Genomic DNA, 15,965 nt, shown 5'->3' on the forward strand with positions numbered 1-15,965 from the left:
ACTGCAGAAGAAATTTGTTAAAAGTTTGTTTAACTTTTCACTAAAACCATCATTCTTCTGTCTTACTTTATTTGAGACAGGGAAATGCTGAGTTCACTTGCTTGTAGAATTTTTGTATCTCATTCTGTGCTGTCAAAATAGAAAACAAGGCTGGCTTCTCCAAGAACAGCTCACAAACTATTAGTTAAAACTAACATCTCCTCCTGCAGGAAATTCGCAACTTTTTGTCTAACACTTCTAGGTATTTTTCCCGTGTTTCAGTAAGATTGAAGCCAAAACTTTAGATAAACTTGACAATTTTTTTCCCCAAAACCATACCAGATTTCAGTATTGAATACATACAATAATAAGAATGCAGACTTCTCCAGAACCAGAAACTTTTCAGTCCCTCACAGTATTACATATCCCACTCTAGCACTGTTTCCAAAAGCTCTAGGTCATCTGAGGTTTTGGCACTGAACACAACAGTATCTGACTCTTCCTTTATCTGTCTTCTTCAACTATGAATGCAGCATCGTATTCCTGGATATAAGTGGTGTTACCAACTTGCCTTTTGTAGCTAATACGTGAAAAATATGACTTTAAGAGAATAGGGGTCTTGCTGGTCTTCCCTGTTTATCTGCAAGAGATGAAGTAGTTTAAAATCACAACAGAGCTTCTGCAAGTACAGCCTATGTTTAAATGCTTGTTTACCACAGTGAACCGAGAATGCAGTTTAGACAGTAAAACTAGAACATGCTCCATAGAAGATACAGCAGAGCTCAGCTTTGGCTGCAGGGCGCACGCCGTTTTGACTGGGAAATGGAATGTGACAGAGCAGCGCCAAAGTTACCAGAGCCACAGTTGGGGCAGATTCACGCACTTGTGCAGGATGCACGGCCCCAGCCTTTGGGCACGACGGCGGCGAGATGCCGCTGCGGCTCCCGGCCCTGACGGGCAACGCGCACTTCGGGCTGCGACGCCCGGCCCGCCGCGTTACGTCAGAGCAGACCAGGGCACGGCGCCCGCCGCAGCCGGCCTTCCCGCGCGCGCCCTGCCCCCTCCTTCTCTCCCTCTCGCCTTCGCGTTTCCTGTCTGAGCGGAGGAGGTTTGGCCCAGCGACGACGCCGTCCTCCAGCGGCTGCGGCGACCGTCATGGCGGCGGCTCTCTCAATGTCAGCGGCTCTGAGGCACCTTGCGGTGGGCAGCGGCGCCGCCGCGGTCCGCCTGTCGCCGGCCAGGTAATGAGCACCGCGTGCGCTCGCCGGCCGGCAGTGCGGCCGCCCCGCACCGACGGGCCCGCACCGACGGGCCCGTGGAAAGGCCGCGCCCGCGGAGAGGCCGCGCCGCTCCAGTAGCCCGAGCAGTCCGAGCAGGGCCTAGCGCTTCGCCGGGGCCGCCTTGGGAGCTGGGCTGACTCCGCGAGCAGGGGGCGGCCGGGCTGCGAGCGGGCAGCCGGCACAGGCCTTTCTGCGGGAAGGCCTTCCTAGGCCTGCGCCTGTCCTTCCGCGCCGTGACCGCCCGCCCTTCGTCCTTGCAGCGTCCGCGGGCCGCAGCTCCTGGAAGCCGCTGTGCCCGGCTTCCCGCAGATTTCCCTCGCCTCGCCCCGTGCTGCTTTGAAGCTTCTCAACGAGGCCTTTAATGTTTTCCCAGGCGATACATAGCTGATTTTTCACTGGCACTTCACTGTCATCCATGAAATAATGCTGGAAAGCACTTATTAATTTTTTTGCTGGCACTTTGTCATTGGTTGTTTTTATTTTTTTGTTTTGTTTTGTTTTGTTTTGTTTGAAGAGGAGACGTTATCGAGGACTTAATGCATTGCTCAGCTTGTAGTTGAAGAGTTGTGCGTGTCTTCTGTGCATGTCCCAAGGTTTTATAACATCTTTTCTGATCAGGAAAACAAATGAAGTTCACTGCTGTTTACCATGAAGGGTTTGCTTTCCTAGTTAGGGAAAGTTGCAGTAATTATTTAAAATATCTGTGCATGTTTTCTACGTGTTTATTTATTTAAATCTACACACAGGAAACTGCATACACACACATGAAGAGGTAAAAGGACTGTAGCCATACTACTTCGTTTTTACCCTTTTTATTATGCTCTGACTGTTCCATTGGTTCCTGTTCCCCTTTAAAACGACGTCGACACCTTTTTTACAGCGCTGAAAATTAACCTTCCGTCTCACCAAAATTCTCTGGAATCTGTGAATATAAATTTAGGAACTTGTCTGTGCTAGTGCAGAAACCTCCTGTTTGCATCTGACTGCTTGTTTCTGCCCTTCCTTTCATTCCCTGTAGTGCTGATTGTCATGGTTTTATGATTTTTGGTCAGCAAAAAGTTTCCTCCACTGTGTGGTACACTGGAGCGGTCAACTCATCCAGGCTTTTTCGTGTGTGTGTGTTTGCTTGAAACACCCAATTTTCTAAGCAGTTATTCCAGAACAAATAGTAGGCTGTAACAGAGGTGGGAATGAATAGCATTGAGATGTGTGGTAGGGACTCTGAAGATGTCATTTCTTCTGGGATAAGATCTGCCCTAGGTTTCTGCCCTGCCACAAGAGAATTATGGTATTAAGGTACCTTTATTTTATTTTATTTTATTTTATTTTATTTTATTTTATTTTATTTTACTAAGAGGGATCTTGGAGATACTTGTCTCAGGAGAAGTTGAATATATGTTTCACATTCCATGGGAAAGTAGCCTGATTGTAAATCTGCAAGGTTTTTGGAGAAGAAGAAGGGAGAGGCACTGCAAGTCTCTTTTACTTAGTTTAACACAGTTTTACAGTCATTGCATGCTAACTGAGAAAAAAATTTTGCTTGGAACCAGGAGACCTAGAGTAATGTGTCTAGTTCTGGGCTCCCTAGTACAAGAGAAACATGGGGGTAGCAAAAAGAGTCCAGCAAAAGGCCAAGAAGATGAGAAAGGACCTGCAGCATCACTTTTCTTCTTTATGGAAAGGAGGAAAGTACTGAGACCATTCAGTGTGGAGAAGAGAATTTAGCTTGGAGGAGGTTCTCATCATTATATAGAACTGTCTAAAGGTAGGATAAAAGAAGATTGAGCAAGGTTCTTCAGTAGTGTCCAGTGCCAGCAGAAGAGGCAGTGGGTACAAATAAATCACCATAAGTTCCCCCTGAACACCAAGCAGCACTCTGTTCTGTGTGGGTGATGGAGTGCTGGCACAGGCTGCCTGGAGAGGTTGTGGAGCCTGCTTCTTGGTGATCTTCAGAAGCCGTGTGGATGTGGTTCAGACATCCTGCTCTGGGTGTCCTTACTGGAGCTGCTGTTGGGCTGTGTAGACCAGAGGTCCCTGCCAACCTCAGCCATTCTAGGATTCACTGTAATGTTGAAATTACAGATTCATGATGTTAGCTAAAATTATGGGAGTAATACTGTTTGTTGTTTGCTCGCTGTAGGATTAAAGTTTAAAATTTAAAGCATGAGTTTTACCTGAAGTGGTTTTTGCTTTTTTAATAGTTTTTTATTTGCACAAATTCCAATAGTTCCACGCTTCTTGGAACTGCAGTTACAGAATAAGTTAGCTGCCTTATGATTTTGAAACCAGTTTCCTGGAGAATCTTCCAGTACTGCCAGGAGATTCTGTTCTAATTTCCATGAATTATATTTGTTTCTTACAAATGCATGGTACATCTTCCTATAACACCAAGTTTAAATGTGTCAATTTGATGATTAAGCACTTTGGAATTTGCATGTCCTAGTGGCTTGGTGATTCTGAATCCATGTTTAGTAACACAACTGTGAAATAATTGTTCAGCCCTAAGTTAAGAGTACATGCACCATTTTTCATATCCTTAGGAAATGATGCATGTCTAGCTAAAATCACTGAAGCAGCAGTTACTGAGTCCATCCTTCTGTCTCAAGGCGAACCTAATAGAGCATTAGCAACTGAGATTGCAGTTTTGAAGCTTTCACAATGTAAGATCTATTGTTTCATGATCTTGAAGTTATGTTCAGTGTGTTTGTCTGAATTTGATCTCAGTGGGAAGGATGTACCTTATGTGTCTGCCTTACCAAATTACATAAAGTTTGACCACTCAGTTACTGTGAGCCAGAATTTGATTTAAGGGTTTAACTTAAATGGTACGATTTCATGTGAGTAGGAGGAAAACAAAGGAGAGACTCTTAAATGTCATTCACTTGGGAAAGATCATAGTTTTCCCCTGAATTAGAGAATGTAGGTAGGTTAAGCTGGGAAAAGAGAACTTTAAATGCTCTGTCATTGAGGAACAAATTAATTTATTCTAAATTGAGAATCAGCTATTCCAAAATCGCTTAGAATTTCAGGATCCCTTTGTCTCACAAGATATCACAGTCATGATACAAAGAGAATCATTTATGTTGCAGAAGCAGAATGTTTTGTATGTGCAGGTGTAATATCTGGCTATACAGTCCATACATTTTATAATAATGGATTGTTCTTACCACTTTTCAGTAAGAGATAATGGTTCTTTAAAATTTATTGCCTGTTTCTTGTAATTGTATTGTAGAGACTAAGGCTGATCAGAAATGTTCTGCTAATTCATCATAATAGACACCTGAAGTTAGCAGAGTGAGGAATTAAGGATATTTGTGGAGTAAAAAGCCTGTTACTCAGTTCTTGCCATATGCTCAAGAGAATGAGGAAATCTGGGATGCCATTTAAATATTACTTTTCCATTTGCATATGCAAAGTTGGCAAGAGGTTTGCTCAAAACAGAAAAAGAGGGGGAAGCCATTTTTGTGGAAAAATAAAGGACTTCTAAATGCAGAAGAAGCGTAGCACATTGTTCAGTTGCTACCTTGCTTTTTCATCAATAACACAGAAAATGTTTCATCTTTTGTTTACATTTATTTTCCCTGAGAATAACTAACCTTTTCATACTGTTTTTTTTTCTCTTAATTATTTGTTTTCCTCAAAATAATACTGCCTTTTGTTGAATATTTTGTTGCATATTTTGTTGTATGTGGCTTAGTAGACTTCCCAGTCTTCCAGATCTTCCAGATCCAGATTGACCAGATGGCTGCACAAAGATTCACAATCCTTTGGCTGTACTTAGCTAATAAAAGCACTGCTTAGCCAGTGTCGGTGCTAGCCTAAGTGCCTTTAAAAAAAAAAAAAAAAGATCTGGAGTAGTAACACATTACAAAAGTTGTCTTTCTTACTATTTCATCCACCTGTTGTGCATGCTAGCCACATTCTCACATATGCCATACAAGATAATGTAAGTGTTGTGTTCTCACTTTAAAACACTTCAGAAGCTCTGATTTTTTTTCAAATAAAAAAATAGTACTCAACATTTAATTTTGTCAAAATTGATTCCAGTGGATAACTGCATCTACAGAGGCTACCTGAGTTAAAATTTCTGGATAAGATAAGGGTACAAAGTTGGTGGGGATGTTGCTTTTACTGTATAAGTTGTACTTTGGTTGTTTAAAGGGAAAAAAAGCCTTTTAAAATACATATTTAACTTGAATTTTGCAATTCAATTTTGAATTTCTATTTTGTTTTTAATGTATATCACAGAGAAAGTATGGTGAATCAAACTGTATTAGTACACATTAGTACAGCTGTAAACCAAAATGCTGAATGAATTTCTTAGTCAGATTTTAGTGAAGGTTTGGAGCAGACCTGAGGACTTGAGTGAAATATCTGGAGAGACAAATATATAAGGGGGATAAAAAGATTAAAAACACTGCTATTTGTACAGTTAGTGAAATCAGTTTAAAAACAAAACTGTAAGCAGCAGCGAGTCTTTGTCTGATCTTGCAGATAGTCTAGAACAGTAATGTAAAAGTAAATGCTGCATATAATTAAGTGCATACTTCATGAAAAACCCATCCCTTTTGACTGTTCACACTATTCAAACAATAACTGTGTGTGAATACAAGGGAGTGTAGTAGCCAAATCTTATGTATTCACCATGATTGAAAGCATCACCTGTGGCTATTTTTTTATAGTAACTTGTCTCTTAATTATGTTTTGGTCTCTGTTTATAGTGAAGGAAGAACTCCTGCCCCATCTGTTTTGCATGCTTTAAAAGACAGGGAAGATTTCTGACAAATAGGATAATTTGAGTTCTATTATAGTGCATTCTATACAATATCAAAATTAATAACTCTTACTTGCTACTGTCCTGCAAGAGCTGATGAGCCAGCATGACTGGTCTATCATTAGTGGATATGCATATCCATGCTAGGTTAGAGCAACTCCTGTGAGCCAGAGTTGTGTTTTTTATTTCCCACTTTAAGCAGTGTGGAGAGCAAGGTGGCCTGTTCCTTGTTTCCTTTAGCAGAGAAGGAGGAAGCTTTGGAAAGGCTCAGTCAAGAATGGGAAAGTTTGGATAAAGTGAAACATTCAGAATATTAAAATGTTGCTATCAAGATGAAGTCTTTTACAGATGAGAGGAACACAGAAGTAAAAAATAGTATGTTTCATATGCTTTAACCTCCTAATTCTTGTCCTTAATACCATGTTGGTTTCCCATAATATTTCATAAAGTTCAGATAGCTTCATTGTTGTTCTAGGTTAAGGATCAGTAGAAAGGTGAGGATGTAAGAGGGAAAAGAGGTGTGGAAGGCCAAAATTTCAGAAGGGGGAAAAGGAAAGAAGGCCGTGGGCTTTTGTTTTGTTTTGTTTTCTGGGAATAGCTGTATTTCTAATGTAATTGGAGAAAAGTAAATAGAGCAGGAAGTGATGACAGCGGAACATTCCTGACGAAACTTCTTAAATTGCTGCTTATACTGAGAATATAACTTAGAGTGACTTACTTTAATTATATTTGTTTCCTTCACTTTTGGAATTAGAAACCCAAAGGAGGAGTGACAGCCTTTCTAGAAATACAAGGTTTAATAGAGAAAAGAAGGAAGACTTCTAAGGTATGTTTATTTTGGCAGATGAATACTAAATAAGCTGTAGGCTTGCCTCTAGTGTAAAATATCTGAAAGCCTTTATTATCAGCCCAGTGGCAGCTAGCCAGTTTAGGCTTAGAACTACGGATCACTTACGTGAAGTCTGGCATATTTAAAAAAAATAACAAACAAAAAACATTACTTCCTGCTAAAATAACTTTTTCATACTCTACTGACTTGTAGATCTTCCTTGTGCTTTAGAGATCTGTAGAGGAGTAGAGGTTGAGAGGAATAAAAATTAAGGTCAGACTAAGTTTGTTGTCACTAATTTCCTAAGGCAGAGGGCTATAGTATTTTCCTTAGAGACTAAGCAGTTTAAAATAGGCTCTGATCCTGAGTTTGAGAAGGACTCTTATTTTAGAATAAAACAAACAAAAAAAGCAATGAGCTTCTATAAAGATGGATTTTGTGGTGATATTTCTTAATACCAGATCTTTGGTATCTCTCAGCTTGAGAGTTGTTTGTTTATTTGTTTGTTTTTTTGTTTTTCTTAAAACATGCTACAGTGACTTAAATCATTTTCTGTCAAATAAATCAGGAAAACTATAGGTTAAGAAATGCTGTATAGATATATGGAGTAGGGGAATTTGAATGCTATCTGTCAATAGCTAGCATTTCAAATCTGTCAACAAAATAATAAAATGTGCTTTAGTTGCATTGTTTTAGTGTATACTGTTCAGCATGTTTAACTTAGTCTGGGAAAATACTTTTTGGGAAGAATGACCATGAAGTTCTCTTAATGTATGTTTGAATGTTATGACTTAACTGACCATATTTTCCTGATATAAATCTGAAGTCAGTGTAATATTTGCAGAATTTTTATGTGGTTGCCCAAAAGATGGTGTTTCGGGGCTCTATTACAAGGAACTGTAGGGACTTGTGGGAACTTTCAAAGCTGTTCTTCACATAAACAGACACTAGCAAAATGCACAAATGAGATTCAGGATAATTTAGAGTCCAAAAAAAGAAGTAACTCATGAATTTAATTGATACTCATCAATTGGCTTTGATCGTTTACTCAAGGTACAACTGAAATAAGTATCTGGCATTGCTTTTTCTGGGAGGAAATATTGTACCAGTGTATAGATGTTAGTGTATTAGGCCAGCGCACTAGGTCTCCCCTGTAGCACTGTGGGTAATCATGCCTGTTTTTAAACCCATGTTAATGAGTGAAGATTGAAATACAAATTACAAATAACGTGACTGGTATAATAAACTTACAGCTATATTCAGAATTTTGGATATTCTTTTTGCTGATGTCTTATTCAGTGAACAAATAATCTATTTTGTGTAGTTATAATTTCTAGTCATCCCTGACCTGTGACAGGTTGTCTGTTAATATTGTTTATTTAAGGAATTTGTGAACATTAAGCATGCTTTCAAATAGTGTTAGGTGTAAGGTAAATTGTAAAAAATGTAAAAAATTTTTAAAAATTATGTAAAAAAAAACAAACAAAATTATTACTCAGTTCTGTCTGAGAGGGACAGGAACTCTTGTTCATAGTTACTGTGCTTTATGCTGATCTTAGTGATGGAAGAAAGAATCTGTTTTTAAGAATAGAACTTGTGCATTTCTGAACCATGTCTATGTGCTTCTTTTTTCTTCTTCTGTTTGTTTGTTTTTGTTAACATAAGGCCTGAAATTAAACTTGCGTATTCTGAGAAAAATTAGAAGTTAAAGAAACAACAGCTCACACAGTGGCTATTGATTTTTCTGCTGTTGACCAAACTGGCAGTTGTAAACAAAATCAGCTGTTATAAGAGAAAAGTTGCATGCACAGAAGTGCTGAGTGGGAAAGTTCAAAGCTACTACAAATAGTTTTTCTGAAAATGAGAACAAATTCAGAAACATCTTTTATACTGACGGTTTCAGTAAATTTATATAATCTTTAAGAGCTTATTTTTATCATCTAATCTGCATATATTCTTTTGTTCTCATAATAGTGGAGTGGATTTTGATAGAATTTTTTAAATTTTACTAAGAATTGGATTCTAAATATGTCACAAAGTATCCCGACCGTGTTAGGATCGCATCCATTATTGTTTATTAAAAAGTACCATTAAGTTAGCAGGTGTCAATCTGAAAATTTAACCATTGTTATCTTTATAATGCATATTTTCATATTTCTTAAGAAATAGTGGCGTACTTTTGTCTGAACTTTTAGGTGCAGTTGCTCTCTCCTAGCCAGTACAAAAGTGTGTTTAGTTACTATTTTGTTAACAGGCCATGCATAGCTGCAGTAATTTGTGTATGCTGTAATGTTCCCTTGACCTGCAACTGATGCTGAGGAAGTAAATTAACTTCTGACTAGACTAGACGGACTGTAGGCAGCTCCAGAATGTGTGTGGGCAAACACTTCTTGCAGCTGGTTATTCTTGCAGTGTTTCTATGAAAGATTTCATGAACAGTTTCTACTAATTTTTTAAAACTCATGTATGATTTTATATTAAATATTTTAAGTCTGATCTTTTATTAATGCATTCTCAGCACTTACATGCTTCTGATGATTGTCATTTGCTATGAATCTGATAAGATAATGTTCTGCTAGTGTTAGCGATGCCATTTATATTGAAGTATATAAAAAAAACTATTGCATAGAATAATTGTTTAATTCTCCATCTTTTTCAAGCATTTCAGTAGTTCTGAATTTAATGGAGAATTAAATGAATTAAATTTTCTGAATTAAATGGAGATTTTATGGATACTTTGGTCTGAATTCAACGATCTTCAGAAGTCCATTTCTTGTTATGAAACTGGAGTTGTATTTAATGACCTAACAACAAAGAAGTGCCTTACTCCCTTCAGTAGAACTGGAATATTTTGAACTAAGAAAAGAAACAGCTCCTGATGTGGTGTTTTTGACTGTTGTGCCATGTGTTCAAGGTGTATTTGTATGTACCACACAAGTTATCCACAGGGAAATTCGGCAGCAGTAATGCTTTGTACTACAGTTGATGTTGATTGTGCCTACCAGAGAAAGAGACAGGTAGTCTGAATGTTGCTCTCTGTACTGGAATTCAAGAATGAGGTACCAATTTGAAGTACCAGTTTTGCCTTAAGGGTTTATTCCGCAGTAGTCTCCTTCCAGATTACTAATAGCCACTCAGATAGTAGGACTGTGAAAGAAGGCTAGGAAACGGCTTTCCCTTTGTAGTAGCAGTGGAGTGGGAGGGAGTCAGTGTATAAATAAAAGTACAGGAGAGCACAGAAATACAGGAGCAGTAGCTGATTAGGTTACTTTTATCTCATAGGTGAGTTCTCAAAAAAATGATTGTAAGAAGTGTTTACCTTAACAGCTTTAAATTGAAAGAAAATAATAAAGATAATTATGGAACAACAGTGCAGTCAACTATTCTTTTGAAGTAGGTGTCATTTAAGTAACTTAACAGTTACTCTTATGCCAAACAGTAAATTCTCCTTCATGAGTAGTTGTCTCAAGACTGCAGAGATTTATATGGTATGCTGCAGGTGAAGCTTTTTTTCTAAACTGGCACCATGTAGCTACTAATCATCTTTGCATGTAAACTCATGTTTGAAGTTTTGATGTGATAACTTTGTAAAACTTCAATTGGAGATGCTTTCATAAGCCATGTAGGTTGCAGCTACCTGCACACCTAAAGGCAAGTGTATATTGTAGGAGGTAATTGATCGTGCTGGTCTCCCCACAAAAATCTGTGTTGTTAGTATCTTTTTAGAAAGTGATAAAATATAAATTAGGTCTTTATAGAGAAACTAGGTAAAAATTAAGTCTTCTGGTTTGTTTTGAAAGTAGTGATGCTAAAAAACAAATGCAAATACGTTACATGAAATGGTTGAAGCTGCAGTTAATAGGAAATCATGATTATCAAGTTGTAAGGAAGCATTAAATCCAGCTGTTTCTGAAAGGAAGGTAAGCTGGAAGGTAAGCTGGAAGCTGGAGGTGATCCAAGCAAGGACAGTGCCCTCACTGATCAGGGCAGTCGTCTCAACATAAGCAGAACTGGATGCTGATAATAGGATCTGCCAACAGTCCCAGGTATAGCTAAGGGATAAACCAGGTCCAGGGTCCACCTAGGGACTCCAATTAGGAGATGAGAGCCAGATACAAGTTTGAAAACAAGCTGCAATGTATCTAAGTCCATCCAGGCAACAAGGTCAAAAAGTGGCAGGAGAGATACTGTAAGTTGAGTGATGGATTGAGGCAGGAGCCAGAGCCAGGGCTGTAGAAAGGTACACTTAATCATGTCACTCAGGTATGGACTGAAGATCCGGAGCTGAGCTTAAATGGATCTCCTGGTGTGTTCAGAGACCCATGGTAGGACTGGTCAGATTTTCTAAGGCCTGTTGGTGTCCTCAGAGCCCTGACACACATGGTTGGCAGCCAGCTTGTGTCTCCAGCATGTTTTATTCAGCACAAGCTGACTTGAAAACTCAAATTATTATTATTCTTGCATGTCAGATGGCATCACTGGTGTATCTTCATGTTGCTCAGTAAGCAAAGAATTATTGTAATATCATGTTTGTTCCACTCAGGAGTGTGTACAATGGAGGAGTTGGAGTATTTCAGTGAAGGAATAACGTGGACAGTCAGAAAGAGAAAATAATGAGCTGTAGAAGATTAAGTTGTGTGGTATTTCAGGAGGGAAACCAAAGAGTAAAATGGCTAAGATGAAGTGGACAAAGAAAGAGTGAAATTATCCTCAGTTTTAGCTGGATTATCTCACTCTCATCTAAAACAACTGCTGAAAGTGTGTGATTTGGAAAAGTGATCTTCTGTCTGTCACGTTCCATTTGTGAGCCATTTGGCTGTATTGTTTATGAAATAATACAAACAAAAATTGACAGCTCTAGAGTAAATTTTTTTTCATTGCTGCCCAACAGCAAAGGCTTACTAACCATGTAGATTAATTGACTTTTATAAACAATTATAAACCATAGTTTTGCTGTGATACTTGATTCTTAATATGGGGCCTGTTCTGAAAGCGATGCCTCTTACTTTTTTCTACTGGCCCACAAATCAGAGACCAGCATTGGTGGTACAGCAGTAGAGGATACCACTCCCAACAATGTTCCATTCCATGTTGTTGCTGTATGACAGGTGGCAGCAGAGGGGCAGTCTGACACAGTGGCATCCGACATGGAAGTGCTGATTAATTTCTTCCAGTTCTTGATGCAAGAAAGGACTTTTTCAGCAGTGTTTTTCCCCTTGTCTGGTCGATTAAATCTGTTATCCATTATATTCAGTGTAGTAAATTGCTTTGATTTCACTGTTTTGAATATGTCTTCCAGGGTAGAATCAGAGCTTCACTTCCTAATTCTGGAAATCTAGTCAAATAGAAAGAATTCTATAAGTTGTACAGTTTCGAGACTGTCTGTGTAAAACTTCTTTTCAATATAGGATTTTTATTCCACGCCTGTGGCAAACTGCTAACTCCATTTGGTGCGTAGGGCTTGCTGCTGCCCCTTCAGTCCTGGATGAAACTCCAAGGAATTGTAGATTTGATAATCTGTCAAAAGGCAGATAGAAAAATCAGGAAAAAAAAAATCTCAGAAAGAGTGGCAGTGCACTGGAACAGGCTTCCCATGGAACTGGTGGATTCACCACCCCTGAAGGTATTCAAGAAGCATGTAGATGCGGCCCTGAGGAACATGGTTTAGTGAGTGTGGTAGCATGGTTGAACTTGACGATCTTAGTAATCTTTTCCAACTTCAGTGATTCTATGATTCTGTGAAGTTGTGTTACTGAATTCTTCCATGTGTAAGAAGTGGTATCCACTGACATTCATCAGTGGTCACTCAAAGTTTGTGGAGACCACACAGTGGATGTGAGCACAGTGAAGTGGTGAGTGGTGTGTTTCATTAGTGGCAACAGTGACATGAAAGGCAAGCCACTTTACTGCGTGGCCAGGCACAGCTGTTACACCACAAAATGAAGAGCTCTTACTCACTGCTGGCAAAAATGCACAGGTAACAGTGATGACGGTGTTGAAGAGTAGTGTTTTGTAGTTGAGAATTTGATTTGTCAAATAGTGTTATTGTGCTCTTTGTCTCTGTTGTAGTTTCCACGGAAATAAACAGGAGGTACTAATTTCAGACTGACCTACATACAATTGAGTAGTTTACGCTAGAAATGTTTAAGGACATTAAAATAAAAAAGACTTTGTCTTAATTTATCAGCTATGTTTAATAGACTTTGAGATTACATTGAGATTATTTGAATAGTTGTTGCCTAAACTTGTACATTTGGTTAAATAGGAAGGCAAAATCAAGAGAATGGGGCCAAAAAACAAGACCATAATTTGCCGTAGAACAATTTGAGTGAAGATTCCTGTATCTTTGCATTTCTTGTTTAGTTTTACATAATTCAAAGGCTCTTGTTCAAAATGCATGGACTTCCCTAACACAGAGGTGGGCTGTGGAACATTAGTTTCATTCCTCACAGTTTTGGAATTAAACCCTTTGACTTTTGTTGTTCTTGCTATAAAGAGAGCACAGTTTTTAGTTACTGTCTAGTTATATGAATGTGTGTGTGGGGAGAAACTTGACATTTACTATGAACAAACAGCAAATATGTCACCTGTGTATTTTGTCTTTACTCCCCACATTGCTTTCCCCCCTTCCTTGTTAGCTTTATTCGGCTTTCTAACAAAACAGCAGTAAGAGCTTTTGGAATTAGAAGCAGACAAAGAATAAATAAAACTCTGTATAGTATGCCCTCAGATTAAAAAAAAGAAGGAAAAGTTGAGACAGGAGGAGTAGTGAAGTGGATTCATAGTTACAAAAATTGAAGAAGTCATTTACATTTTCATTTAAATCACTGTAAATGACAGGAACATAACTGCATTTCCTTAAATAATATAATATTCAGTTGATAGTTGATACAGGCTATGCAGCATTTCTGGTATTACTTGTCTTTCAGCTGACTTGCCTACAAGAGGTTTCCACTGGTCCACAGGCAGTCTTCCTTCTCAACTGTGTGATCTGAGATGAATTTCTAAGATAAGGTTTTGTGCTTAAGAGTATTGTGTAATGAAAAGTTGATGATTGGCAACTGCACAGGTGGCAGTTATTAATTGGTCCTCTGCCACCTGACAGTCCATGAACATCTTATAAATTATAGATCATATTGCTGAAAAGATAATACATCAAATCTCCCTTCCTAGTGAGTTTTATGATTACTACAATTATTACTTAAACATTTTGGGGTAATTCTTAATGTTCTAAGCCCCATTCTCTAAAGTATTTCTATAGTCTGTACACTGCTGTCTGGCCTAGGCTAGAATAATTTGAATTATTTGCATAAAGGGATCTAGAAGCACTTGCATGACATCAGATCCAATTAATGACTTTGTATACAAGAGGGTTGAGAAACAGTCTGGTGTCATCCTGGGGCTTTCTCAAAGTTATTTTTGGCTATGAAGCCCGTGTTTGCCCAGGCGCTCGTGTGAGCCTGTGCTAGCTCTGTGAATTTTTCCCCGGCTGTTGCAGGGATTTCCTTCTCTGTGGAATAATTACAGTAGAACCCAAAAGAACTAAAGTACTTAGTACTTAGAAATATTAAACAAGGCCACATTTCCAAAGGCAAACCAGTTTAGCATTTAGCTTTGAAAATGCACGCTAAGCCACAGGTCAAATGCTAGAAATTATTGTCCTGTTTATTCAGTGTATTTAGATGACTGGTGCTTCTTTTTGTAAATAGATTTGCCTGACAATAAAGCACAAAGTTCCTGCCCTGGTTATTAAACTCACACCTGGAATATATATATTTTTTGCATATGACCTTTTATGTTCTTATGTAGTGTTTATACATTTCTATTTCAACATTGGTCTTTTTTTGCTGCTTAATATAGAAATGGCAGTAGTATAGGTTAAACAATTCAGTATTCCTTTTATTCATCCAGAAACCATCTTTGCAGTGTTTATAACTTAGCACTGTTTTGCAAGCAAGTATTACCATTAATGTTTGAGAGTGTAACTGTGTGTAAGTGGCAAATTTGCTTCACCTCCAAAGCCAGAAGCTAGTCATGCAGATTATACTACAAAACAGAACCACATGGATTCCACATGGACTGTTTGGTATTATAAACTATCCTATATTTTGTTTATGTTGTAAGAATAATAAATATATCCTGGATGAAATATGGTATCATCGAGTTTGATAAGTCATTGTCACTTTAGTTGCAGTATTTCAGTAATAAATCTATTACCAATAAATCATCCCATTGTATTTTATCTTCTACAAATTCAGCTTTATGAGCCTTCTGTATAAAAATGCACTGTATTAGACTTGAATGCCATGATCTGAACTGTATCTGAAATGATTTAACAGGTCACTGATGACCTGTTCATTATACACGAAAGAACATTATACTAACTTGTTTTTAGTTTATTAAATTACAGCATGTGGCTAGGTTGGGTGCTGTGGAGAGTTCTGACCTGGCAGTTTTTCCATGTTGTACTTGTTCAGAATTTCAGTTTTTATGGTGACTATTTTTATGGTGACTATAAACCATGTAAATTAAATTTTGTTGTTCCTAATAAATGCCATAATAATCATAAATAATAAAGAAATTGGCTTTCTAAGAATGGTTACCTATTTTGCGCGTCAGAGGGCTTGGTACAGCATCCGTATATGCACACCTGCTGGTCATTTTGATCATTCAGTCACAGATTACTTAAAACTCCATGTAGACTTAATTCTTAATGAGTACTTTCATTTTTCATGAGTCTTTCTCTTGGACTTTTTTTTTTTTTTTTTTTTTTTGTCTCTATGCTGTGATCTGATTATGTGTGCCATAGAATCTACTTTTTGTTTAGTATATCTCCAACAGTTGACCAAAAGGGGGTGCTAATAGATCAAACAGTCAGATGTGTTGCTCAAAGAGGTTAAGGAGTCTTTTTTTTTCCCTGCCATGAATTCAGTCTCAACTCTTAGATTAGATCAGGTAAATATAAGTTTTTGTATATTGGTGTTGTATAACATGCCGGTAAGTGTTGCTCTTTGTGGAAGGCAAACTCATGTCTTGTGAATATGGCTGCTTGTCACCTTCTGCTAGGCTTGTGGGTATTTCTTTTGAGATTTCCAGAGCCTCT

At 38.2% G+C, this 15,965-nt stretch overlaps 1 protein-coding gene across 1 annotated transcript in view; it reads left to right on the plus strand.

The window, feature by feature from the left end:
- The first annotated feature begins 1,052 nt into the window (after positions 1-1,052).
- The window catches only part of NDUFS4 (NADH:ubiquinone oxidoreductase subunit S4), a 45,464-nt gene continuing 30,551 nt past the window's right edge, over positions 1,053-15,965 (plus strand). Inside the window, exon 1 of the mRNA XM_048931322.1 lies at positions 1,053-1,220. Within this exon, the coding sequence (XP_048787279.1) occupies positions 1,135-1,220 (86 nt within the window). The 5' untranslated portion in view covers positions 1,053-1,134. The remainder of the gene's footprint in view (positions 1,221-15,965) is intronic.

The sequence above is a fragment of the Lagopus muta genome, chromosome Z, assembly GCF_023343835.1.
Source record: "Lagopus muta isolate bLagMut1 chromosome Z, bLagMut1 primary, whole genome shotgun sequence".
Taxonomy (NCBI): domain Eukaryota; kingdom Metazoa; phylum Chordata; class Aves; order Galliformes; family Phasianidae; genus Lagopus; species Lagopus muta.